Source organism: Panthera leo, chromosome D4 (genome assembly GCF_018350215.1).
Source record: "Panthera leo isolate Ple1 chromosome D4, P.leo_Ple1_pat1.1, whole genome shotgun sequence".
NCBI classification, from domain to species: domain Eukaryota; kingdom Metazoa; phylum Chordata; class Mammalia; order Carnivora; family Felidae; genus Panthera; species Panthera leo.
The window spans coordinates 31,631,841-31,658,613 of record NC_056691.1 but is presented as its reverse complement, the minus strand read 5'-3'; the positions used below and the strand labels follow the sequence as shown (position 1 = coordinate 31,658,613).

At 37.8% G+C, this 26,773-nt stretch overlaps 1 protein-coding gene across 2 annotated transcripts in view; it reads left to right on the top strand.

The window, feature by feature from the left end:
* The window catches only part of KIAA2026 (KIAA2026 ortholog), a 130,912-nt gene that overhangs the window by 39,889 nt on the left and 64,250 nt on the right, over positions 1-26,773 (top strand). Inside the window, exon 3 of one of the 2 annotated variants that reach the window (XM_042913626.1) lies at positions 22,721-24,135. In XM_042913626.1, coding sequence (XP_042769560.1) covers positions 22,721-24,135 — 1,415 coding nt within the window. Of the gene's footprint in view, positions 1-22,376; positions 24,136-26,773 lie in introns of those variants that run through there. The other variant, XM_042913625.1, reaches the window with a different exon arrangement.

Genomic DNA, 26,773 nt, shown 5'->3' with positions numbered 1-26,773 from the left:
CATTTATTTTATAACTGGAAACTTTTTACCTCTTAAATCCCTTCAGCTATTTTCTCATCCATCCACTTCCTCCCTTTTCAACTACCAGTATAGTCTCTTTATTTATGAGTCTGTTTTTGTGTTTGTTCTTTTGTTTTTTTTTTTTAGATTACATATGTGAGTGAGATCATATAGTATTTGTCTTTGTCTGATTCATTTCACTTAGCATTATACCCTCTGGATCCATCCACGTTGTTGTAAATGGCAAGATCTCATTCTTTTTTTTAAGACTGAGTAACATTCCATTCTATGTATCCACCACATTTTCTTTATCCATTCATCTATCAGTGTCCACTTAGGTTGCTTTTATATCTTGGCTGTTGTAAATAATGCTGCAGTAAACAGGGTGCATGTATTTTTTTCAAATCAGTGTTTTTTGTTTTCTTTGGGTAAATACCCAGTAGTGGAATTATTGGATCACATGATATTTCTATTTTAATTTTCTGAAGAGCCTCCATACTGTTTTCCACAGTGGTTGTACCAATTTACATTCCCACCAACACCATTTATTGAAAGAATTATTGCCTCCTTTGTTGTAGGTTAATTGATCATATAAGTGTGGATTTATTTCTGGGCTCTCTTACGTTGTTCCATTGATCTATGTGTCTGTTTTTGTGCCAGTGTCATATTGTTTTGATTACTATAGCTTTATAGTATAGTATGAAATTATGGAGCATGATTCCTCCAGCTTTGTTTTTCTTTCTCAAGATTCCTTTGGCTGTTTGGGGCCTTTTGTGGCTCCCAAACAAATTTTAGGATTATTTGTTTTAGTTCTGTGAAGAGTACTGTTCATTTTTTGATAAGGCTTACATTGAATCTATAGATTGCTTTGAGTAGTATGGATATTTTAACAATATTAATTATTGCTGTCTATCAGCATGGTAAATTTTTCCACTTGCATTGTTTTCACTTTCTTTTATCAATGTCTTATACTTTTTACAGCAAAGGTCTTTTCACTTCCTTGGATAAATTTATTTCTAGGTTTCTTTTTTGTGCAATTGTCAGTAGGATTGTTCTTTTAATTTCTTTTTGCCACTTTGCTATTAGTGTAGAGAAATGCAGTAGACTTATGTATGTTATTTTTGTATCTTGAAACTGTATTGAATTTACTTATTGTAATAGTTTTGTGATGGAGTCTTTAGGGTTTTTTGTTTTTTTTTTTTTTTCTATAAGTAGTATTATGTCATCTGCAAATAGTAAATGTTTTACTTCTTCCTTACCAGTTCAGGTGCCTTTTAGTTTTGGGGGTTTTTTTTGTTTGTTTGTTTTGTTTTTTTTGTTTTTTCTTGTCTGATTGCTGTGGTTGGGACTTCTAGTACTATGTTGAGTAAAAATGGTGAGAGAGAACATTCTTGCCTTGTTCTTGATGTTAAAGGAAAAGCTTTCAGTTTTTTCACCATTATGATGTTAGCTGTAAGTTTTTTTAACATAGCCTTTATTATGTCGAGGAATGTTCCCTCCATCCACTTTGTTGATAGTTCTTTTTTTTTAAAATCAGGAATGGATGGGGGCGCCTGGGTGGCGCAGTTGGTTAAGCGTCCGACTTCAGCCAGGTCACGATCTCACGGTCCGTGAGTTCGAGCCCCGCGTCAGGCTCTGGGCTGATGGCTCGGAGCCTGGAGCCTGTTTCCGATTCTGTGTTTCCCTATCTCTCTGCCCCTCCCCCGTTCATGCTCTGTCTCTCTCTGTCCCAAAAATAAAAATTAAAAAACGTTGAAAAAAAAAAAAATTAAAAAAAAATTAAAAAAAAAAAAATCAGGAATGGATGTTATATTTTGTCAAATGCTTTTTGTGCATCTATCAAGAGGATCATATGGTTTTTATCCTTCTTGTTAATATGGTGTATCATGTTGATTGATTTTTGATATTAAACCATCTCCTTGCATTCCTGAAATAAATCTCACTTGTTTGTGGTGACTGATCTTTTAATGTATTCATGAATTTGGTTTCCTGATACTTTGTTGAGATTTTCCACCTGTGTTCATCAGGGATATTGGCCTATAGTTTTTTTTCTTTGTAGTGTCTTTGGTTTTGGTATCAACGTAATGATGGCCTTATAGAATAAATTTTGAAGTTTTCCTTTCTCTTCTTTTTTTTTTTTTTTTTTTTGGAAAAGTTTGAAAAGAATGGGTATTAACTCTTTAAATGTTTGGTAGAACTGTTCTGTGAATCCATCTGATCTTATACATATGTTTCTTGGGAATTTTTTAATAACAGATTCAATTTTATTACTTGTAGTCAGTCTGTGCAGAATTTCTATTTCTTCCTGATTCAGTTTTGGAAGATTGTTTCTGGGAATTTAGCTATTTTGTTTTAGGTTGTCCAATTTGTTGGCATATAATTTTTCATAGTATTCTCTTATAATTCTTTGAGCTTCTGTGGTATTAGTTACTACTTCTCTTTCATTTCTGATTTTACTTATTTGAGTCTGCTTTTTTTTTTCTTGATAAATCTTACTAAAGGTTTATAAGTTTTGTTTAAAGAATTAGCTCCTGGTTTCATTGATCTTTTCTATTGTTTATTTTTAGTCTCCATTTCATTTTCACTCTAATCATTGTTTCCTTCTAATAACTTTGGGTTTTTTCCTTTTTCTAATTCCTTTAGGTGTAAACTTAGATTGTTTATTTGAGATCTTTCTTGTTTCTTGAGGTTGGCCTATATCACTTTAAATTACCCCCTTAGAACAGCTTATGCTGCATCCCAAAGATTTGGGACTGTTGTGTTTTCATTTCCATTTGTCTCCATGTATTTTTTATTTCTTCTTTGATTTCTTCATTGACCCATTAGTTGTTTAGGAGCATATTATTTAGCCTTCATGTGTTTTTTCCCCTTGTAATTGATTTCTAGTTTCATACCATTGTGTTGGAAAAGATGCCTGATATGATTTCAGTCTTCTTAAGTTTATTGAAACTTATTATGTGGGCTAACATGTGATCTATTCTGGAGAATGCTTCATGTGCACTTGAGAATAACTCATTCTGCTATTTTGGGATGGAATGTTCTGTATATATCTGTTAGGTTCATCTGCTCTAATGTGTCATTCAAAGCCATTGTTTCCTTTTTGATTTTCTGTTTGCATGGTCTACCCACTGATGTAAGTGGGATGTTAAAGTCCCCCTACTATTATTGTATTGCTTTCAGTTTCTCTGTTTACATCTGTTAATATTTCCTTAATGCATTTAGGTGTTCCTGTGTTGAGTGAAAACATATCAACAGTTGTTATATCCTATTGTTGGAATTATATCTTTATTATTATGTAATATACTTCTATGTCTTTTGTCACTGTGTTTGTTTTAAAGTATAATTTGTCTGATATAAGTATTGCTACCCAGGACAGCCAGCCAGCCACTCTGCCTGCCTGCCTGCCTGCCTTCTTCCCTCTCTTCCTCCCTCCCTCTCTTTCTTCCTTTCTTCCTTCCTTTGCTTCCATTTGCATGGAATATGTTTTTCTATTCTTTCACTTTCAGTCTGTATGTACCTTTAGATCTGAAGTAAATCTCTTGTAGGCAGCATATAGACAGGTCTTGTTTTTTTTATCTATATAGTCACTCTATGTTTATTTATTAGAGCCTTGAGTCTATTTATATTTAATGTAATTATTGACAGGTATTTACTTATTGCCATTTTGTTAATTATTTTCTGGTTGTTTTTGTAGTTATTCTCTGTTGCTTTCTTCTTCTCTTGCTCTCTTCCCTTGTGGTTTCAATGGCTTTCTTTAGTGTTATGCTTGAATTCCTTTCTCTTCTTTTGTATGTTTTACAGGTTTTTGTTGTGTAGTTATCATTGGGTTCATATATAACATCCTGTGTGTAATAGCAATCTATATTAAGTTGATGGTCATTTAAGTTCAAACACATTCTAGAAGCATTAAATCTTTATTCTTCCCTCCATGTTTTATATTTATGATGTCATATTTTACATCTTTTTATTTTGTGTATCCCTTGACTAATTTCTAGATATAATTGATTTTTCTACTTTTTAAATTTTAACCTCCATTACTTTATAAGTAATCTACTGCCTTTACTATATGTTTATTTTTGCCAGTGAAATGTTTTCCTATTATAATTTTCTTTCTTCTGTTATGGCCTTTTCTGTCCACTTAAACAATTCCCTTTAACATTTCTTAGAACACTGCTTTAGTAGCAATTAACTCCTTTAACTTTTGTTTGGGATATTCCTTCTCTGTCTTTTTATTCTGAATGATAACCTTGTTGGATAGTTATTCTTGGTTGTAGTTTTTTTCCTTTTAGCACTTTGGATATATCATGCTATTCCCTTCTGGTCTGCAAAGTTTCTGCTGAAAAATCAGTTGATAGCCTTTGGGGTTTCCCTTGTATATAACTTCTTTTGCTGCTTTTAAGAGTCCTTCTGTATCATTAATTTTTGTTATTTTAATTATTAAGTATTTTGGTGTGGACCTCTTTGGGTTCATCTTGTTTGGGCCTCTCTTTGATTCCTGGACCTGGATGTCTGCTTTCTTCCTCAGGTTAGGGAAGTTTTCAGCCATTATTTCTTCATTTAGTTTTCTGCCCCCTTTTCTCTGTCTTCTCCTGGTCTTGTAAGAAGTGACCTCCTGTAAGGGGTGCCTGACTGGCTCAGTTGGGAGAGCATGCAACTCTTGATCTTGGGGTTGTGAGTTTGAGCCCCATGTTGGGTGTAGAGATTACATACATACCTACATACTAACTAAATTAAAAAAAAAAAAAAAAAAAAAAAAGAAGTGGTCTCCTGGAGAGGTCCTGAAGTGACCTGTAGCACAATCCCCGCTAGTCACCATAATTAGAAACTCCAGGGATGTCCCTGTGTAGGCTGCATGTGCCCTCCAGTTGTGGCTGAGCCACAATTGCTAGGAGCACAGTGGTGGATATAGTGGGGACTCAGCCTGGCTGGCTACAATTTGCTTCTGCAATAGCTACAGGCACATTGAAGATCTGTTCTTGCTCCCTGTACAGCCAGCTCAGAGGCCTAGCTGCAGAAACTACAGACATGCTGGCGTGTGCGGTTATCTCCTCATGTACACAACATTCACCCCCACCTAGGGAGTCAGTTTGGAGTAGTGCCAGTACCAACTGAGACTGCCTGATGGTATGGCAGTGTAGAAGCTGTTGTGGAGGGTTGCCTTCTCATGTAGGCATGTTGGGTGGTGTGGGTCTGCAGGGTAATGTCAGGGCAAGGCCTGTGGTGCTGGCAAGGTTGATGAAGAGTGATAGTATTGGCTCTCCAAAGCATCTGGCTGTCTACACTGGGGAAGGGTAAGAAAAATGGTGCCTGCCAGCACTTTTGTTCCTGGAGAAATCTGCACATCCTTGCCCTTCTGGCAAAAGTCCTAAGATTAGTGAATATCTCCTTCATGTATACCCTAGGTGCTTTCTAAACTGTTGATATTGTGCTGTGTCTTGGACCAAACTTTTTAGCATGCTGGCTCTTTAGGGGCAAGGACTCGGTTTCCTATCATGTGCTTGCTCTCTTGGAGTTAAACCCTGTTGATTTTTTTCAAGTTCCTAGACTTAAGCCCCACTAATTTTTTTTTTTTTTTTAACATTTATTTATTTTTGGGACAGAGAGAGACAGAGCATGAACGGGGGAGGGGCAGAGAGAGAGGGAGACACAGAATCGGAAGCAGGCTCCAGGCTCTGAGCCATCAGCCCAGAGCCCGACGCGGGGCTCGAACTCACGAACCGCGAGATCGTGACCTGAGCCGAAGTCGGACGCTCAACCGACTGAGCCACCCAGGCACCCCAGCCCCACTAATTTTCAAAGCTAGATGTACGGAGACTTGTGAGTCCCCAGGGCCAGGGTGTGGTAACTGCTATCCTCACTCCTCTGTGCTTATGTTATCCCTCCCATTTGTGGTTAGGTTCACCAGGAGTTTGGTTCCTGATTGCGTGTCTGCCCCTCTTACCCTTTTTAACGGGTGGCCTTCTCTCTGCAGCTACCTATAGAAGATCTGTTCTGCCAATCTTCATGTCATTTTCAGAGTTAGTTGCATGAGTTAGATGTAGTTGTTGCCTTGGTGTCTATGGTGGTGACTCAGGATGACTCTGTCATCTTAAATATACCTTCTTCATGTATAAATTTCCCTCATAATACTCTTTTAGCTGCACCCACCACTTTTGATTATTGTATCATTTTTTCTTAAATGTTTCTATTTCTGCTAATTTGAATGTTACAAAGTTTAAAATCAATCAGCGTTTTTACCTTCCTGATTAATGCAAAGGCTTTGCAGTACATTTCACTTTAATCATTTTTTACCGAGTTTATTTCCTGTTGTTGTAATGTATTTTAATTCTGTCTTCTTTTTAAAATCTACAAAACATTTTTATCATTACTTTATGCCATGTCTATATAGATATATATCACCACTTTTTTTCTCTTTTCCTATCACTACTTTTTTCTCTTTTCCTGTATCTGATCTTGAGTCAAGAATCACTGTCCTTCCATCTTTAGATTTCATTCTCAAGAATTTCTTTAAGTGGGGCTCTGTTCATCACAAATATTGAGTTTTTGTTTGTCAAATATTTTTATTTTTGTCTTCATTTTTTGAAAGGTCTTTTTGCTCTAAATGGAAATTTACATTGATTTTTTAAGTGCATTAATGGTATTCCATTGTCTGTTGGCCTCCATCGTTGCTGTTGAGGAGTTAACTGTAAATCTGTTTTTTTTCTTTTAATATTTGTATTTTTCATATCTAGAAGTTCTGTAGTTTCTTGTCACAACTACTTTGTTGCTTTTTATAGTCTTTTTTTTTTTTTCGATCCATGTTTTCACTTTCTTTTCACTAAACAATATATTTTCTATTTCCTGTAATTCCTATCTATGGTTTCGGGGGGCTAGATTTTTTCCCTGTCCCTTACAATACCTTATTTCTTATGTTTTGTAATCTTTGGCTGTGAACTAAATTTTTGTCAGCTGTATCAGTGGGAATTTTTTAAGATAGGTGTAAGATACATTTCCTTAGAGATATGATTTTTTTTTTTTTCTGTTCAAGTACCAGACAACAAATTTGGCATGAGACCACATTAAACTTGGTTCTTAGTGTGATATTTTTCTGAGCACCTAGAAATGTGAATATCAGCAATAAATCCATGTGAGAGTCAGTTTGTAGTTACATATTCTTAGGAGAGATGTTACTTTTTCCATCTACCACTTCTGTTGGGAGAACAATTTTTGTTATAGCCCTATAGTTGGGGACAAGGGAGGGGACTCTTGTTTCTGGTACACCCTTCTACTGATTGTGTGGGCTTTTGAACCCACATTCTAACCAGCCCACCAATGCTTCCATTCAGTAAAAGGTTTAAAGTCCTCAAAACTATAAGCACATTTGAAAAAAATTTGAGTTTTATGAAGAATACCTAAAATTGCTTGTTCAAATATAATTAATATGTATAAATGCTAAATCACAAATGACAGTTTCTTTTAGTTGTTGAAAATGAACCAGTACTACTTGATTAGATATTGTATCTGTATTAGCAAGGTAGTTGTAGTGTGATCTCTTAGCCAAAAATATAAAAGTAGGCTTGTTCTGTAAAAGAGAAAGTTCTGATATTGCCAAAGTGGTGTACTTAACTGTGTATTGGTTTTGCAGGTTATAGTGGGATAGTACAGAAAAATATCCGGTATCAGACATTATTTTGCCTTGTTTTCATTTAGAGTCCAGGAACTAGTCTTATCTCTGTACTTTTATACATCTTTTCTAGAGGAACAATTCTCTTGAATCACGAGTAAGATAAATTATATTTTCCCTCCTTTGTTGTTGTTATTCTTATTTCTGCTTCCCAAACCTTATGTGTTTTCCCCTTTTTTTTGACAGCTTTATTGAAATATATGATACACCATACAAATCACCTATTTAAAGTGTAAAATTCAGTTGCTTTTAGTATATTCACAGACTTGTTCAACCATTACCACGGTCAATGTTAGAACATTCATCACTGCAGAAAGAAAGACTATTGATAGTCATTCACCATTTCCCCTGACCTTCCTAATCCTAGGAAATTCCTAACCTATGTTCTGTCCCTATAGATTTCTGGACATTTCATATAAATGGAATTATACAAAATGTAGTTTTTGTGGATGGCTTTTTTCACTTAGTATCATGTTTTCAAGATTCATCCTGTGTTGTAGCATGTATCAGCATTTTTTAAATTGATAAATATGCCATTGTACAGATATGCCACATTTTCTTTATTCATTGAGCAATTGATGGCCATTTGGGGTGTTTCCATTCTTTGGCTGTTGTGAGTAATGCTGCTATGACCATTCATATACAGGTTTTTGTGTAGATACGTCTTTTCATTTCTCCTGGGTATATACCTAGAAGAAGAATTGCTGGATCACATGGTAACTGTATGTTTAACATTCTGAGGAACTGATAGTGGTTTCCAGTTTCTCCACCTTTGGACCAATACTTGTTAACTCTCTTGTTACAGTCCTCTTAGTGGGTATGAATAGCTGTCTTACAGTGGTTTTGATTTACATTTCTGTAATGAATAATAATGTTCAGTGTCTTTATGTGTGCTTATTGTTCATTTGTATATCTTTGGAGAAATGTCAATTCAGATCCTTCACCCATTTTTTTTTTTTAATTTTTTTTTAACGTTTATTTATTTTTGAGACAGAGACAGAGCATGAATGGGGGAGGGGCAGAGAGAGAGGGAGACACAGAATCGGAGGCAAGCTACAGGCTCTGAGCCTGACGCGGGGCTCGAACTCACGGACCGTGGGATCGTGACCTGAGCTGCAGTTGGACACTTAACCGACTGAGCCACCCAGGCGCCCCCCTTCACCCATTTTTTAAACTTGGGTTGCCTTTTATTATTACTGAGTTATAAGTGTTCCTTATATTTTGAGGTTATATGTCTCTCATTAGATATATGATTTGCAAAAATTTTCTTCCATTTTCTGTCTTTTCACTTTGATTATGTCTTTTAAAGGCACAAAAGTTTTTGAGTTTGATGGCTCCACTTTATTTTCTCCTTCATTGCTTGTGCTTTTGGTGTCGTAAGAACATATTGTCTAATGCAAGATTACAAAGATTTATGGCTCACATTTCATCCAATTTTAATTTTTAAAAAATTTTTTAAGTTTATTTTCAGAGAGAGAACGAGCAAGCAGGGAAGGGGCAGAGAGAGAGGGAGAGAGAGAGAACCTCAAGTAGACTGCACACCATCATCACAGAGCCTGACATGGGACTCGACCTATGAACTGTGAGATCATGACCTGAGCTGAAATCAGGAGTTGGGTGTTTAACCGACTGAGCCACCCAGTGCTCCCCAAATTAAAAAAATTTTATATTTTATTTTATTTTATTTTATTTTATTTTTTTATTCTTTTATTTTTTTCAATACATGAAATTTATTGTCAAATTGGTTTCCATACAACACCCAGTGCTCATCCCAAAAGGTGCCCTCCTCAATACCTATCACCCACCCTCCCCTCCCTCCCACCCCCCATCAACCCTCAGATTGTTCTCAGTTTTTTTTTTTCAATATATGAAATTTATTGTCAAATTGGTTTCCATACAACACCCAGTGCTCATCCCAAAAGGTGCCCTCCACAATACCCATCCCCCACCCTCCCCTCCCTCCCACCCCCCATCAACCCTCAATTTGTTCTCAGTTTTTAAGAGTCTCTTATGCTTTGGCTCTCTCCCACGCTAACCTCTTTTTTTTTTTTTTTCCCCCTTCCCCTCCCCCATGGGTTTCTGTTAAGTGTCTCAGGATCCACATAAGAGTGAAAACATATGGTATCTGTCTTTCTATGTATGGCTTATTTCACTTAGCATCACACTCTCCAGTTCCATCCATGTTGCTACAAAGGGCCATATTTCATTCTTTCTCATTGCTACGTAGTACTCCATTGTGTATATAAACCACAATTTTTTTTTTTAATTTTTTTAACGTTTATTTATTTTTGAGACAAAGACAGAGCATGAATGGGGGAGGGGCAGAGAGAGAGGGAGACACAGAATCGGAAGCAGGCTCCAGGCTCTGAGCCATCAGCCCAGAGCCCGATGCGGGGCTCGAACTCACGGACCGGACCGTGAGATCATGACCTGAGCTGAAGTCGGACGCTTAACCGACTGAGCCAGCCAGGCGCCCCTAAACCACAATTTCTTTATCCATTCATCAGTTGATGGACATTTAGGCTCTTTCCATAATTTGGCTATTGTTGAGAGTGCTGCTATAAACATTGGGGTACAAGTGCCCCTGTACATCAGTACTCCTGTATCCCTTGGGTAAATTCCTAGCAGTGCTATTGCTGGGTCATAAGGTAGGTCTATTTTTAATTTTTTGAGGAATCTCCACACTGTTTTCCAGAGTGGCTGCACCAATTTGCATTCCCACCAACAGTGCAAGAGGGTTCCCATTTCTCCACATCCTCTCCAGCATCTATAGTCTCCTGATTTGCTCATTTTGGCCACTCTGACTGGCGTGAGGTGATATCTGAGTGTGGTTTTGATTTGTATTTCCCTGATGGGGAGCGACGTTGAGCATCTTTTCATGTGCCTGTTGGCCATCCAGATGTCTTCTTTAGACAAGTGTCTATTCATGTTTTCTGCCCATTTCTTCACTGGGTTATTTGTTTTTCGGGTGTGGAGTTTGGTGAGCTCTTTATAGATTTTGGATACTAGCCCTTTGTCCGATATGTCATTTGCAAATATCTTTTCCCATTCCGTTGGTTGCCTTTTAGTTTTGTTGGCTGTTTCCTTTGCTGTGCAGAAGCTTTTTATCTTCATAAGGTCCCAGTAGTTCAGTTTTGCTTTTAATTCCCTTGCCTTTGGGGATGTGTCAAGTAAGAAATTGTTACAACTGAGGTCAGAGAGGTCTTTTCCTGCTTTCTCCTCTAGGGTTTTGATGGTTTCCTGTCTCACATTCAGGTCCTTTATCCATTTTGAGTTTATTTTTGTGAATGGTGTGAGAAAGTGCTCTAGTTTCATTCTTCTGCATGTTGCTGTCCATTTCTCCCAGCACCATTTGTTAAAGAGACTGTCTTTTTTCCACTGGATGTTCTTTCCTGCTTTGTCAAAGATTAGTTGGCCATACGTTTGTGGGTCTAGTTCTGGGGTTTCTATTCTATTCCATTGGTCTATGTGTCTTTTTTTGTGCCAATACCACGCTGTCTTGATGATTACAGCTTTGTAGTAGAGGCTAAAGTCTGGGATTGTGATGCCTCCTGCTTTGGTCTTCTTCTTCAAAATTACTTTGGCTATTCGGGGCCTTTTGTGGTTCCATACAAATTTTAGGATTGCTTGTTCTAGCTTCAAGAAGAGTGCTGGTGCAATTTTGATTGGGATTGCATTGAATGTGTAGATAGCTTTGGGTAGTGTTGACATTTTGACAGTATTTATTCTTCCAACCCATGAGCACAGAATGTTTTTCCATTTCTTTATATCTTCTTCAATTTCCTTCATAAGCTTTCTATAGTTTTCAGCATACAGATCTTTTACATCTTTGGTTAGATTTATCCCTAGGTATTTTATGCTTCTTGGTGCAATTGTGAATGTGATCAGTTTCTTTATTTGTCTTTCTGTTGCTTCATTATTAGTGTATAAGAATGCAACTGATTTCTGTACATTGATTTTGTATCCTGCAACTTTGCTAAATTCATGTATCAGTTCTAGCAGACTTTTTCTGGAGTCTATCGGATTTTCCACGTATAATATCATGTCATCTGCAAAAAGTGAAAGCTTGACTTCATCTTTGCCAATTTTGATGCCTTTGATTTCCTTTTGTTGTCTGATTGCTGATGCTAGAACTTCCAACACTGTGTTAAACAACAGCAGTGAGAGTGGACATCCCTGTCGTGTTCCTGATCTGAGGGAAAAAGCTCTCAGTTTTTCCCCATTGAGGATGATGTTCGCTGTGGGCTTTTCATAAATGGCTTTTATGATCTTTAAGTATGTTCCTTCTATCCCGACTTTCTCCAGGGTTTTTATTAAGAAGGTTGCTGAATTTTGTCAAATGCCTTTTCTGCATCGATTGACAGGATCATATGGTTCTTCTCTTTTCTTTTATTAATGTGATGTATCACGTTGATTGATTTGCGAATGTTGAACCAGCCCTGCATCCCAGGAATGAATCCCACTTGATCATGGTGAATAATTCTTCTTATATGCTGTTGAATTCGATTTGCTAGTTTCTTATTGAGAATTTTTGCATCCATATTCATCAGGGATATTGGCCTGTAGTTCACTTTTTTACTGGGTCTCTGTCTGGTTTAGGAATCAAAGTAATACTGGCTTCATAGAATGAGTCTGGAAGTTTTCCTTCCCTTTTTATTTTTTGGAATAGCTTGAGAAGGATAGGTATTATCTCTGCTTTAAATGTCTGGTAGAACTCCCCTGGGAAGCCATCTGGTCCTGGACTCTTATTTGTTGGGAAATTTTAGATGACTGATTGAATTTCTTCGCTGGTTATGGGTCTGTTCAAGCTTTCTATTTCTTCCTGATTGAGTTTTGGAAGTGTGTGGGTGTTTAGGAATTTGTCCGTTTCTTCCAGGTTGTCCAGTTTGTTGGCATATAAGTTTTCATAGTATTCCCTGATAATTGCTTGTATCTCTGAGGGATTGGTTGTAATAATTCCATTTTCATTCATGATTTTCTCTATTTGGGTCATCTCCCTTTTCTTTTTGAGAAGCCTGGCTAGAGGTTTATCAATTTTGTTTATTTTTTCAAAATACCAACTCTTCATTTCGTTGATCTGCTCTACAGTTTTTTTAGATTCTATATTGTTTATTTCTGCTCTGATCTTTATTATTTCTCTGCTTCTGTTGAGTTTAGGCTGTCTTTGCTGTTCTGCTTCTCTTTCCTTTCCTCAGGACTGCCTTCGCTGCATCCCAAAGCGTTTGGATTGTTGTCTTTTCATTTTTGTTTGTTTCCATATATTTTTTAATTTCTTCTCTAATTGCCTGGTTGACCCATTCATTCTTTAGTAGGGTGTTCTTTAACCTTCACACTCTTGGAGGTTTTCCAGACTTTTTCCTGTGGTTGATTTCAAGCTTCATCGCACTGTGGTCTGAAAGTATGCATGGTATGATCTCCATTCTTGTATAGTTATGAAGGGCTGTTTTGTGACCCAGTATGTGATCTATCTTGGAGAATGTTCCATGTGCACTCAAGAAGAAAGTATATTCTGTTGCTTTGGGATGCAGAGTTCTAAATATATCTGTCAAGTCCATCTGATCCAATGTATCATTTGGGGCCCTTGTTTCTTTATTGACCATGTGTCTAGATGATCTATCCATTTCTGTAAGTGGAGTGTTAAAGTCCCCTGCAATTACCACATTCTTATCAATAAGGTTGCTTATGTTTGTGAGTAATTGTTTTATATATTTGGGGGCTCCCATATTTGGCACATAGACATTTATAATTGTTAGCTCTTCCTGATGGATAGACCCTGTAAGTATTATATAATGCTATTCTTCATCTCTTGTTATAGCCTTTAATTTAAAGTCTAGCTTGTCTGATATAGGTATGGCCACTCCAGCTTTCTTTTGACTTCCAGTAGCATGATAAATAGTTCTCCATCCCCTCACTTTCAATCTGAAGGTGTCCTCAGGTCTAAAATGAGTCTCTTGTAGACAGCAAATAGATGAGTCTTGGTTTTTTATCCATTCTGATACCCTATGTCTTTTGGTTGGCACATTTAGTCCATTTACGTTCAGTGTTATTATAGAAAGATACGGGTTTAGCGTCATTGTGATGTCTGTAGGTTTCATGCTTGTAGCCATGTCTCTGGTACTTTGTCTCACAGGATCCCCCTTAGGATGTCTTGTAGGGCTGGTTTAGTGGTGACGAATTTCTTCAGTTTTTGTTTGTTTGGGAAGACCTTTATCTCTCCTTCTATTCTAAATGACAGACTTGCTGGATAAAGGATTCTCGGCTGCATATTTTTTCTGTTCATCACATGGAAGATTTCCTGCCATTCCTTTCTGCCCTGCCAGGTTTCAGTAGAGAGATCGGTCACGAGTCTTATAGGTCTCCCTTTATGTGTTAGAGCACGTTTATCCCTAACTGCTTTCAGAATTTTCTCTTTATCCTTGTATTTTGCCAATTTCACTATGATATGTCGTGCAGAAGATCGATTCAAGTTACGTCTGAAGGGAGTTCTCTGTGCCTCTTGGATTTCAGTGCCTTTTTCCTTCCCCAGATCAGGTACGTTCTCAGCTATGATTTCTTCAAGTACACCTTCAGCACCTTTCCGTCTCTCTTCCTCCTCTGGAATACCAATTATGCATAGATTATTTCTCTTTAGTGCATCACTTAGTTCTCTAATTTTCCCCTCATACTCCTGGATTTTTTTATCTTTTTCTGAGCTTCCTCTTTTTCCATAATTTTATCTTCTAGTTCACCTATTCTTTCCTCTGCCTCTTCAATCCAAGCCGTGGTCATTTCCATTTTATTTTGCAGCTCATTAATAGCATTTTTTAGCTCCTCCTGACTGTTCCTTAGTCCCTTGATCTCTGTAGCAATAGATTCTCTCCTGTCCTCTATACAGTTTTAAGCCCAGCGAATAATTTTATGACTATTATTCTAAATTCACTTTCTGTTATATTGTTTAAATCCTTTTTGATCAGTTTGTTAGCTGTTGTTATTTCCTGGAGAATTTTTTGAGGAGAATTCTTCCGTTTTGTCATTTTGGATAGTCCCTGGAGTGGTGCGGAACTGCAGGGCACTTCCCCTGTGCTGTCTTGAATATCTTGCGTTGGTGGGCGGGGCCGCAGTCAGACCTGATGTCTGCCCCCAGCCCACTGCTGGGGCCACATTCAGACTAGTGTGTACTTTCTCTTCCCCTCCCTAGGGGCGGAATTCACTCTGGGGTGGTGTGGCCTGTCTGGGCTACTTGCACATTGCCAGCCTTGTGGTGCTGGGGATCTGGTGTATTAGCTGGGGTGGATGGGCAAGGTGCACGGGGGTGGGAAGGGTAGGCTCAGCTCGCTTCTCCTTCCGTGATCCACTTGGGGGGGGCCCTGCGGCAGCGGGAGGGAGTCAGACCCGCCAGAGGGATGGATCTGCAGAACCACAGCGCTGGGTGTTTGCACGGTGCCAGTAAGTTTCCTGGCAGGAACTGGTTCCCTTTGGGATTTTGGCTTGGGGATGGGCGAGGGAGATGGCGCTGGCGACCGCCTTTGTTCCCCACGAAACTGAGCTCTGTCGTCCGGGGCTCAACAACTCTCCCTCCCGTTGTTCTCCAGCCTTCCCATTCTCTGAGCAGAGCTGTTAACTTATAACCTTCCAGATATTAAGTCCCGCTTGCTTTCAGAACACACTCTGTCCGGCTCCTCTGCTTTTGCCAGCCAGACTCGGGGTCTCTGGCCAGCAGGCTGCCCCTCCGCCCCGGCTCCCTCCCGCCAGTCCATGTAGCGTGCACTGCCTCTCCTCCCTTCCTACCGTCTTCCGTGGGCCTCTCCTCTGCACTTGGCTCCAGAGAATCCGTTCTAGTAGTCTTCTGGCGTTATTCTGGGTTATTTAGGCAGGTGTAGGTGGAATCTAAGTGATCAGCAGGACGCAGTGAGCCCAGTGTCCTTCTACTCCGCCATGTTCCTCCTAGTCGAGGATAATGTCTTTAAATGTGTAGACTAAACCTTGTTTTATTCTTAAAAACAATGCCTACGATTACAGGAGAAAACAATCTGAAGGCATGGGTAACCGAGTCAAACGAAGATGCTGGAAGTGTCCATAATCTCTTGCTCTGTGCCAGCCAAGGCTAGATGGGAAGTAGTGTTCCCCCAAGGCAGGGCCAACATCTCTTGTTGCCTGAGTTGTTAATTTTAGCCATTCTAACAGATGTGAAGTAGTATCTCATTGTGGTTTTGATTTGTATTTCCCTGGTTATGAGTGATGTTGAACATCTTTTCATGTGTCTGTTGGTCATCTGGATGTCTTTGGTAAAGTGTCTAGTCTGTGTTTTCTGCCCATTTCTTCACTGGATTATTTGGTTTTGGGCGTTGAATTTGATAACTTCTTCATAGGTTTTGGATACTATCGCTTTATCCAATATGCCATTTCAAAGTGTCCTCTCCCATTCCGTAGGCTGCCTTTTAGTTTTGTTGATTGTTTCCATTGCTGTGTAGAAGCTTTTTACCTTGATGAAGTCCCAATAGTTCATGTTTGCTTTTGTTTCCTTTGCCTCTGGTGATTTGTCCGGTAAGAAGTTGCGGCAGCCAAAGTCAAAGACGTTTCTGCCTGTGGTCTCTAGGATTTTGATAGTTTCCTATCTCACATTTAGGTCTTTCATCCATTTTGAATTTATTTTTGTAAGAAAGTGGTCCAGTTTCATTCTTCTGCATGTCACTGTCTATAGAGTTTTCCCAGCACCATTTGTTGAAGAAACTGTTTTTTTTTTTTTTCCATTGGATCGTCTTTCCTGCTTTGTTGAAGATTAATTGACCACATAGTTCTGGGTCCATTTCTTGGTTGTCATTCTGTTCCATTGATCACTGTGTCTCTTTTTGCACCAGTACCGCACTGTTTGATGACCACAGCTTTGTAATACAGCTTGAATTCCAGATCGTGATGCCTCCAGCTTTGCTTTTCTTTTTCAGGATTGCTTTGCCTATTGTGGGTCGTTTGTGGTTCCATACAAACTTTAGTATTGTTTGTTCTAGCGCTGCTAAATGCTGTTGTATTTTGATAGGGGTTGCATTAAATGTGTAGATTGGTTTTGGTAGTATAGACTTTTATATTTTAACAATATTTTATTATAATATTTTTATTATAAAATATTATATATTTTCTTTTATGTTTTAACAATATTTGTTCTTCCATGAGCATGGAATGTTTTTCCATTTCTTTATGTCCTCTTTAATTTCTTTGATAAGTGTTCTATAGTTTTCAGAGTACAGATCTTTTACCTCTTTGGTTAGGTTAATTCCTAGGTATCTTAAGGTTTTTGGTACTGTTGTAAATGGGATCGATTCCTTGATTTCTCTTTCCGCCACTTTGTTATTGGTGTATAGAAATGCAACTGAGTTTTTTATGTTGATTTTATATCCTGCAGCTTTGCTGAATTCATGTATTAGTTCTAGCAATTTTCTGGTGGAGTCTATCGGGTTTTATACATACAGTATCATTTTGTCTACAAATAGTGACAGTTTGACATCTTCCGTGCTGATTTGAATGCCTTTTATGTCTTTTTGTTGTCTGAATGCTTAGGTTAGGACTTCCATTACTATGTTCAATAACAATGGTGAGAATGGACATCTTTGTCTTATACCTGATGTAAGGGAAAGGCTCTCAGTTTTTCCCCATTGAGGATGAGTTTAGCTGTGGGTCTTTCGTGTATGGCCTTTATGATGTTGAGGTATCATCCAAAGTAAGGTTCCATCCTTACTTTGTTTATGGTTTTTATCAAGAATGCACGCTGTGTTTTGTCAAATGCTTTTTTTGCATCTATTGAGAGGATCGTGTGGTTCCTATTCTTTCTTTTATTAAAGTGGTGTATCACGTGATTGATTTACAACTATGAACCAGCCCTGCAGCCCAGGTATAAATCCCACTTGATCATGGTCAGCAATTCTTTTGATATACTGTTGAATTTGATTTGCTAGTATCTTGTTGAGAATTTTCATGTTCATCAGGGACATTGGTCTGTAATTCTCCTTTTTATGGGGTGTTTGGCTGGTTTTGGAATCAAGGTAATGCTGGCCTTGTAGAATGAGTCTGGAAGTTTTCCTTCCATTTCTGGTTGTTTTGTTTTGTTTTTTTGTTGTTTTTTTTTTTGGAACAGTTTGAGAAGAATAGGTATTAACTCTTTAATTGTCTAGTAGAATTCCCTGGGAATCCATCCAGCCCAAGACTCTTATGTCCTTGGGAGATTTTTGATTACTAATTCAAATTCTTTGCTGATTATAGGTCTCTTCAAATTTTTTTTCTTCCTGTTTCAGTTTTGGTACTTTGTATGTTTCTAGGATTTTGTTCATTTCTTACAGAATACCCAGTTTGTTGGCATATAATTTTTCATAATTTTCTCTTGTAATTGTTTGTATATCTATAGTGTTGGTTGTGATCTCTTCTCTTTTAGTCTTGATTTTATTTATGTTGGCCCTCTTTTCTTTTTGATAAGTCTGGCTAAGGATTTATCAATTTTATTAATTCTTTCAAAGAGCCAGTTCTTACTTTGTTGATGTGTTCTACTGGGGCTTTTTATTTTTGTTTCTATATTTATTTCTTTTCTGATATTTTTTATTTCCCTTCTTCTGCTGGTTTTAGGCTTTATTTGCTGTTCCTTTTCTAACTCCTTTAGGTATCAGGTGTGGTTGTGTATTTGAGACTTTTCTTGGTTCTTGAAGTAGGCCTGTATTGCCATATACTGCCCTCTTATGGCTGCCTTTGCTGCATCCCAAACGTTTTGGACCACCATGTTTTCATTTGCTTCCATGTACTTTTTTTTTTTTAATATGTATTTTTAAACATTTATTCATTTTTGAGAGAGAGTGTGAGAGGGGAGGGGCAGAGAGCAAGGGAGACAGAATCTGAAGCAGGCTTCAGGCTCTGAACTGTGGGCACAGAGCCCAACACAGGGCTCAAACCCACGAACTGTGAGATCATGACCTGAGCTGAAGTTGGATGCTCAACTGACTGAGCCACCCAGGAGCCCCATGCTTCCATGTACTTTTTAAATTTCTTCTCTAATTTTCTGGTTTACGATTTATTCTTTAGTAAGCTATTTAAGTATTTAAGTGTTTAAGTATTCTTTGACCTCCATGTATTTGAGGACTTTCTAAATTTTTTCTTGTGGTTGACTTCAAATTTCATAGTTTTGTGATCTGAAAATATGCATGGTATGATCTCAATCTTTTTGTACCTGTTGAGGGCTCATTTGTGACCCAGTATTTGGTCTGTTCTGAAGGATGTTCATGTGACATTGAAAAGAATGTATATTCTGCTGTTTTAGGATGAAATGCTTTGCATATATCTGTTAAGTCCTTTTGGGCCAGTGCGTCATTGAAAAGCCACCGTGTATTGTTGATTTTTTTACTTAGATGGTCTGTCTGTTGATATAAGTAGAGTGTTAAAGTCCCCTACTGTACTGTGTTATTGTCACTGAGTTTCTTTATGTTTGTAATTAATTGATTTATATATTTGGGTTCTTCTAAATTGAGGGCATAAATTTTACAATTGTTAGATCTTGATGGATAGACCTCGTAATTATGATATAGTGCCCTTTTTCATGTTACAGTCTTTGGTTTAAAATCTAGTTTGTTGATATAAGTAAGTATGGCTAGTCCAGCTTTCTTTTGATGTCCATTAGATGGTTCTCCATCCCCTCACTTTCAATCTGCTTGTGTCTTTAGGTCTAAAATGAGTCTCTTGTAGGCAGCATTGTGTGTGATAGGTCTTGTTCTTTTTATCTTTTCTAATATCCTATGTCTTTTGATTGGAGCATTTAGTTTATTTACATGCAGAGTGGTTATTGAACGATATGAATGTAATGCCATTTGTTACCTATAAAGTTGGTGTTTCTTTTTTTTTTTTTTTTTAACGTTTATTTATTTTTGTGACACAGAGAGACTGAGCATGAACAAGGGAGGGTCAGAGAGAGAGGGAGACACAGAATCTGAAACAGGCTCCAGGCTCTGAGCGGTCAGCACAGAGCCTGACGCGGGGCTTGAACTCACGAACCATGAGATCATGACCTGAGCCGAAGTCGGACACTTAACCGACTGAGCCACCCCAGCGCCCCTAAAGTTGGTGTTTCTGATGATGATCTCTGGTCTTTTCAATCTTTGTTGCTTTTGGTATTTTTATCCCCAAAGAGTACCCTTTAATTTTTCTTGAGGTCTGGTTTAGTGGTCACGAACTCCTTTATATTTTTGTTTGTCTGGGATACTCTTTATCTGTCCTGTTCTGAATGATACCCTTGCTGGATAAAGTATTCTTGGCTGCATATTTTTCACATTCAGCTCATTGAATATATCCTGCAAGTCTCTTTAGGCTACTAAGTTTCTGTGGATAGATCTTCTGTGAATCTGGTCTGTCTTCCCTTGTAGGTTAAGAACTTTTTTTCCCTTGCTGCTTTCAGGATTCTTTCTTTGTGTATTTTGGTCTTGTATTTTGTGATGGTCGTTTTTATTGAATTTAATGGGAGTTCTTGCACTTCTTGACTTTTGATGTGTATTGTCCTTCCCCATATTAGGGAAGTTTGCAGCTCTAATTTGCTGAAATAAATCTTCCTCTTTTTTCCTCTCTTCTTCTAGGACTCCTGTGATACAAATGTGATACAAATGCTTTAAGGAGTTGCTGAGTTCCCTAAGTCTACCATCGTGATCCAATACCTTTGTTTCCCTCTTATTTTTTGCTTCATTGTTCTCTATAATTCTGTCTTCTATATCACTGATTCATTCCTCTACTTCATACATCCTTATTGTCATGTCATCCAGTTGGGTTTGCAACTTAGTTATAGTATTTTTAATTTTAGCCTGAGATTTTAGGTTTTTTTTATCTCTTCAGTAAAGGATTCTCTAGTATCTTCTATGCTTTTTTCAAGCCCAGCTAGTTAGTATCCTTATAATCGTTGTTTTAAATTATGGTTCAGATATCTTATGTCTGTAATGATTGAATCCCCAACCGTGACTTTTTCCTTTTCTTTCTTTTGGATGGATTCCTCTGTTTTGTCATTTTCTTTAGGTCACTGTTTTTTTGTGTGTGTGATTATTAGGAAAGCCTGTTCTATTCCTGCTCCTGAGAGTAATGGCTATATTAAGAAGAGACCAACAAAAGGGGTATCCTATATGCAGTTTGTTGTTGTATTTTGGCTTTTCCTACCCTCAGGCCGGTCCTCTGCAGAGTGTCTCCTTGCTTGCAGTAGGGGGTGTTTGGACATTGTCCACTGTGTGGTAGTTTTTGTCTAGGTCTGTAGGTGTGTTTTGATCTGCTTTTTAAAAGATGTGGAATCCAAAAAAAAATGAAGCTAGACCTTATTTCTCCTAAATTGAAGCTTTGAAGCACTCTGTCAGTAAACTCTGTGCATGACGGGATGCACTGGGTTTGGGGGAGAAGCCTGCTGCGCTGATTTTCAGGTGGTCTTGCCCTAGTGGAGATGCACCTGCAGGGCACAGTGGGGTGGAGCTTGTTGTAAGCAGCTCTGGTCTCCACTGAGGAGGCTGTTTAGCTCATTGAATTTGGTCAGTACTGATGGGGGAGAGCAAGAAAGTGATGTTGCCAGCTCTCTTCTCCTGGGAGCAAGGAGTTCGCCCCGCCACTCCTCAAGAAGTCATTGTAGAAGAGCAAAGAATCCCTCTCTACTGTTCCCAGCTTCTGTCAGATCCCTGCCTTCACCTTGTCTGAGTCCCAACTGTCTGCCTGCCAGGCAGCACAGTACTCTTATGCTTTATCTCTGCCATGTGGCTGGGTTTCAGAACTCCAAATTTTAGGGAACCGTGTAGCCTGCACCAATGCTGATGCTTTGGGAGAGGGTCTTGCTATGCTTTTGCCATTTACCAGTTTGTCCCAGGAAAGCAGTTGCATGACCACACAGTGGTTCAGAGTTTATGGTGAAGTGCAGCAAAAAGCTGGCACCAAGACTTGATACCTTCAGCCTGTGTCTTTGTTCCTATTCTAGGGAATAGGGCAACACATTGGCACCATCAGTTCTTTTGTCCTGGGAAAGTCCATGCCACCACTCCCAAATGAACTCCCAAGAAGGGGAACTGTTTCTCCCAGTTGGACCCAGGGGATATTCAGATCATGCTTCCTACTCCTGTATCTCCTTCCTCCTTCCTTCCCCACTGGGGCACTGCTAAGCCTGCCAGATACAACCCAGCGATGGTAGGGTCTTCTAAAACTTCAGACTTTGAGCTCCACTGCTCATAAAAACTAACAGTCAGCCCCTCTCTTTTTCCCAGTCACTGGTGTTGGGGAAGAGTTTTTCTTGTGCAGTCCCCTGCCTGTTGCTTTACTCTTTCTGTCTCATTCAGGCACACCTCCATGATCAGGGCTCCCTCCTCTCCACAGCACTCACAGTTCTTTTCTCCTCCACAACAATTGTCTGTAGCTCCTACCTTCCACGAGGTGGTCATTTTTCTTCTTGTAGATGTGAAGTTTTATTCTCTCAGTCCTCAAATCAATTTCTTAGGTGTTCAGAATGATTTGATATTTATCTAGCTATGTTCAAGGGATGAGGTAAGCTTAGGGCCCCCCTACTCCTGTGCCATCCTCCTCCCATAATTTTAGTTTTTAAGGCTAGCTAATAATAGCCAGCTTATTTCCCAATTGTGTAACTTTTTTATAACTTAACAAAAGTTTATAAAAACTTCTTTATAACTTTTTTTATATGGTTAAAAGTTAACTCTGTCAAGTTAATACAAACAAAAACTTTCTAGGAACGGAATGACCATGTCAAAGGATTTAAATATCTTTATAGTTCTTATATGACATCATACTACTTTTAGAAAGCACTACCCTGTGCTTTTGTTTAGTACACGTTTAAATTTTTTTTCATTTACTTTGAAATTGATACACATCCTAAGTTGAAGAATTTTACTTTGGATGAAGAAATGTCAGAAGACTCAGTGTCAAGTTATATATTTATTTCATCATCTGAAGAAAATAATGGTACATCTAATGAGATACTTTGTAGCCATTTGCCTTGTTGATTAAAGATTAATACGACACCAAATATTTAGTATTTAATGGTACTTTCTACTTTAACAATAGTATAATTTGTTAAACTTTCTTTAGGCTTCGGGAGCAGGAAAGAAAAGAAGCAGAAGAAGCTAGTCAAAAGGAAATGGAAGAATGGGAAAGAAAACTCCTAGCTCAAGCAGCTCCAACTTGTATGGAGACTATGTGGGAAATTCCAGCTATTGGTCATTTTCTTTGTTTAGCCCAACAAATTCTAAATTTGCCAGAAATAGTCTTTTACGAATTGGAACGTTGTCTTCTAATGCCTCAGTGTAATGCTTTTCTTTCTAAAATAATGACTTCTCTGTTAAGTCCACCTCATCGCAGACCTACCTTACATCGAAGACCTACTTTGCCTTATAGGACCTGGGAAGCAGCACTGAGACAGAAAGTACAGCAGTGGTATACTGCTGTAGGACAGACTGAAAATCCTGACAACTGTGCTGAAAAGCTTGGGTTATGTCCTCAGTTTTTTAAAGTTCTTGGAGAAGTTAATCCATTGGAAGAAAAACCTTTTCATGAACTACCTTTTTACCAAAAAGTATGGTTACTTAAGGGTCTTTGTGACTTTGTGTATGAAACACAAAAAGAAGTTCAAGATGCTGTACTTGGACAGCCTATTCATGAATGCAGGGAAGTTATCTTGGGTTACGATTATTTGGAGAATGCTTATGTGCATTTTCCACAGTTCTGTGGTGCAGATGTACGGATTTATAAACAGAGACCTTTTCAAGCCCCAGAATTTCCAGTTCCACCCATTAAAATACAAAGAGTACCTCGGATTAAACTGGAGAAATTGAAATGTGACTATGTTAGTACGAGTAATGGAGAACATAGGTGTAGTATAGGCCTCTCCTCTGCCTTCAAGAAAGAGCAGGAAACTAATTTTGATACAACTTGGGGCTCTGCTAAAATGAACTTGGATAATCATGACATCCCTGTTGAAATGGAAGTGAAATCCAGCTGTGAAATTAGAATTTGCAGGCCCTGTGAAATTAAAAAAACTGATTGTTATAAAGAAAATTTAGGGGAACCAGGGAGTCCAGGGGAAGTTACTGGCTTTGGAGAGCCTCTTAGTCCAGGTGAAATAAGGTTTATAGAAAATCAAGAAAAATATGGTGAAGCTTCCAGAGTAAAGCCTGAACCCAGTCCATTAAAAGAAAATGCTCTAAAATCTTGCCAAATACATGTAAATGGAAGTCACAGTGATCATCCAGAATTTAACTGCCACAAAGTTGTAAGAGACATTCTATTAGAGCAGTCACTGCAGAGTCACAAGAAAATCAAACTAACTAAAATGAGGGCAAAAAAGAAGAAAAAGAAAAAAAAGAAATTGAAAGATGTTTTAAATGAAAACTTACAGAGAAAGCGTGAAAGTCTTCATTCTCTTGCATTCAAATCTTACAAACCTGAGATCCAGAATAAGTTATTGATCATCAAAAAGAAAGCAAAACACAAGAAGCACAAATCTGGTAAGCTAACACAAATGGATGAGAATTACATTTAAGCATACTTCATGTTGTTCTTGCAATTAGGCATGAGAGGCACTGATTAACAGAATGAAAAGTGTGTGTGCGTGCGTGCGTGTGTGTGTGTGTGTGTGTGTGTGTGTGTGTTTAAGAGATCAAGTTTTATATTCTTCCACTGATTAAAACTCAGAGCAGAAGAGGTTTTGTATACTCAACAGAAAAAAATACCGTCACAGTACATTTTAATTTAATTTTCAGTTGAAGATCTTTGGACATGTTTTTACATTTCTCTGGACCAGATTCTTGATAAATAATGCTTCCTATCATTTTTGAGAAGTGTTTTTCCCCCCAGGCTAAGACCAGTACAGCAAATGGAAAAAGCACTGATATCAGGAGATACCATTCCCAATACTATATAGAGTACATAGCAACTTAAACCAAGGCAAGTCAGATTATCTTTTTGGGTGTTGGTTTTTTCCCACATCATATATTTTTTAGCACTCTATTTTCAGTATATATTTTCATACCCAGGAAAAATGTGAAATACAAGGAAAAACATTGCATCAACTAATAGGACATGAAGCATATTTTGTAAGAAGATTTGCACATTTGTCTTACATCAAATTTGAATACCCCATGTATTTGTTGCAAGTCTATTTAAAGAATAACAAAAAATTCTGTAAATAAAGTCTTCGGTGGTTGGTTGCACTATCTTTTCATTACTCAGGTGTTTTTGCTTTTTCTATTGTTTGCCTCTTAATCAGTTTCTGTGTCTTGTTTGTCAAGAAGATAGGTGAGATAAAAGCAGATGTTGAACTCCACTTATTATAAAATTTGCCTGGTTGGGAAAAACTTGAATTGTTTACTAAAATGAGTTGTGGTTTATTGTCATTATTTGTGGATTTCCATTTTTTATGTCTTCCCTCAGTAACAAAGATAATTAGGATTTGACAATAATTTGATAATGAGTTGGCAAATGAGAGAGTGAAGTTTGTTTAGTTGATATACTTGCTGTTATTTAAATGAATACAGTTAAGTATATTTTAAAACGTGTATGTAATATATCATTGATAAGGAAGCATAAAATTTACTATTAAGAACAGGCTTAATTTGATGAACTGATAATTGCAAAGTTGAACCACTACACTGGCCAGATGATGAAAAACTACAATTTTTAAAAGTAACTTTCAGAAATAAGCCTTTTAAATTTTGTAATAATCCACATATTTAGGCTATATAAATTTAGTTTGATTTGTCACGTTTTCCTCTCAAAAATATTAATTAGTAGAAGTTGGAAATATTTTTTCCAGTGCTAAAATATGTAATACTGTTTTATTAGTACCATTGTCACCTGAAACCTTTTATTGTTTATTTATGACCTACTATTCATGTGTTCAAAGGTAATTGTGACTTATGGGGGTAGATACTGATGTAGCTCCTATACAGGCTTTACCAATAGGAGAGTAAAAATATTAACTGTAAGGATTACTTTTAAATGTATTTTTATGGCAAGCAATTAAAGTGTTGCCACATTTTTTAAATGGTGGTGCAGAATATTTGTAGATCAGAGAGAATATTTGTGGGAGTGTCATGTCCAGTTGTCCAAGTGAATAAAAAAAAAAAAGATAGAAGTAAATTCAGCAAGTACTTATGTACCCTCTCTGAGCATCTTTAGGTGGGTATAGACAGCTTACAGGGATGAAATAGAAGAAAATAATGCACTAGCCTATATACTAATTTTATCTTCAGAGCAAATTTAGGAGGTTAGTCTTCAGTAATAAAAATACTTGGATTTGGCAAATACAGTTTCTCTCTCCCTTGATAGTTCTGGGTAAGCATATGCCCACTCTTTCTTTATAAGATACTAAACTCCTTTCTGTTATAACAGCAGTACATAAAATGATATTAAAATTTTTATTTATTTATTTATTTATTTTGAGAGAGAGGGACAGAGAGAGTGAGCAAGCCTGGGGCAGAGAGAGGGAGAAAGAGAGAATCCCAAGCAAGCTCTGTGCTGTCAGCACAGAGCCCGATGTGGGGCTCAAACTCATGAACCATGAGATCATGACCTGAGCCAAAACCGACTGAGCCATGCCTTTTAAAAAATTTTTTAAATTAAATTTATTTATTTATTTATTTATTTATTTATTTATTTAGAGAGGGAGCTGGGGAGGGGCAGAGAGAGTGAGAGAGGGAATCCCAAACAGGCTCCCTGCTGTCATTGTGGAGCCCTATAGGGCTCAAACTCACAAACCGTGAGATCATGACTTGAGCTGAAACCAAGAGTCGGAGGCTTAACTGATGGAGCCACCTAGGTGCATAACAACAACAACAACAACAACAACAACAACAACAGAACATTTGTTTTACATCATTTTCAGTACACTTGTCTTCCTGAGGCTTTGCCCTGGGCTCCTTTATTAGTTATGAGGCATTGTAGCCTTTTATAGTCAGTTTTGGGCATACTCTAATCCAGTGTTTTCTCTTTCACTATTTTTAAAAGGGAGCTCCATGGTGACATGTTTGGAAAATGTGGAAATGCTCCTCTTCTAGATTCACATTGTGCATTAGTACAGGTCCACAATGCATTTTACAAAACTCTTGTATCAGATATGTTTTGGAATTCAGAAATCATCAGATT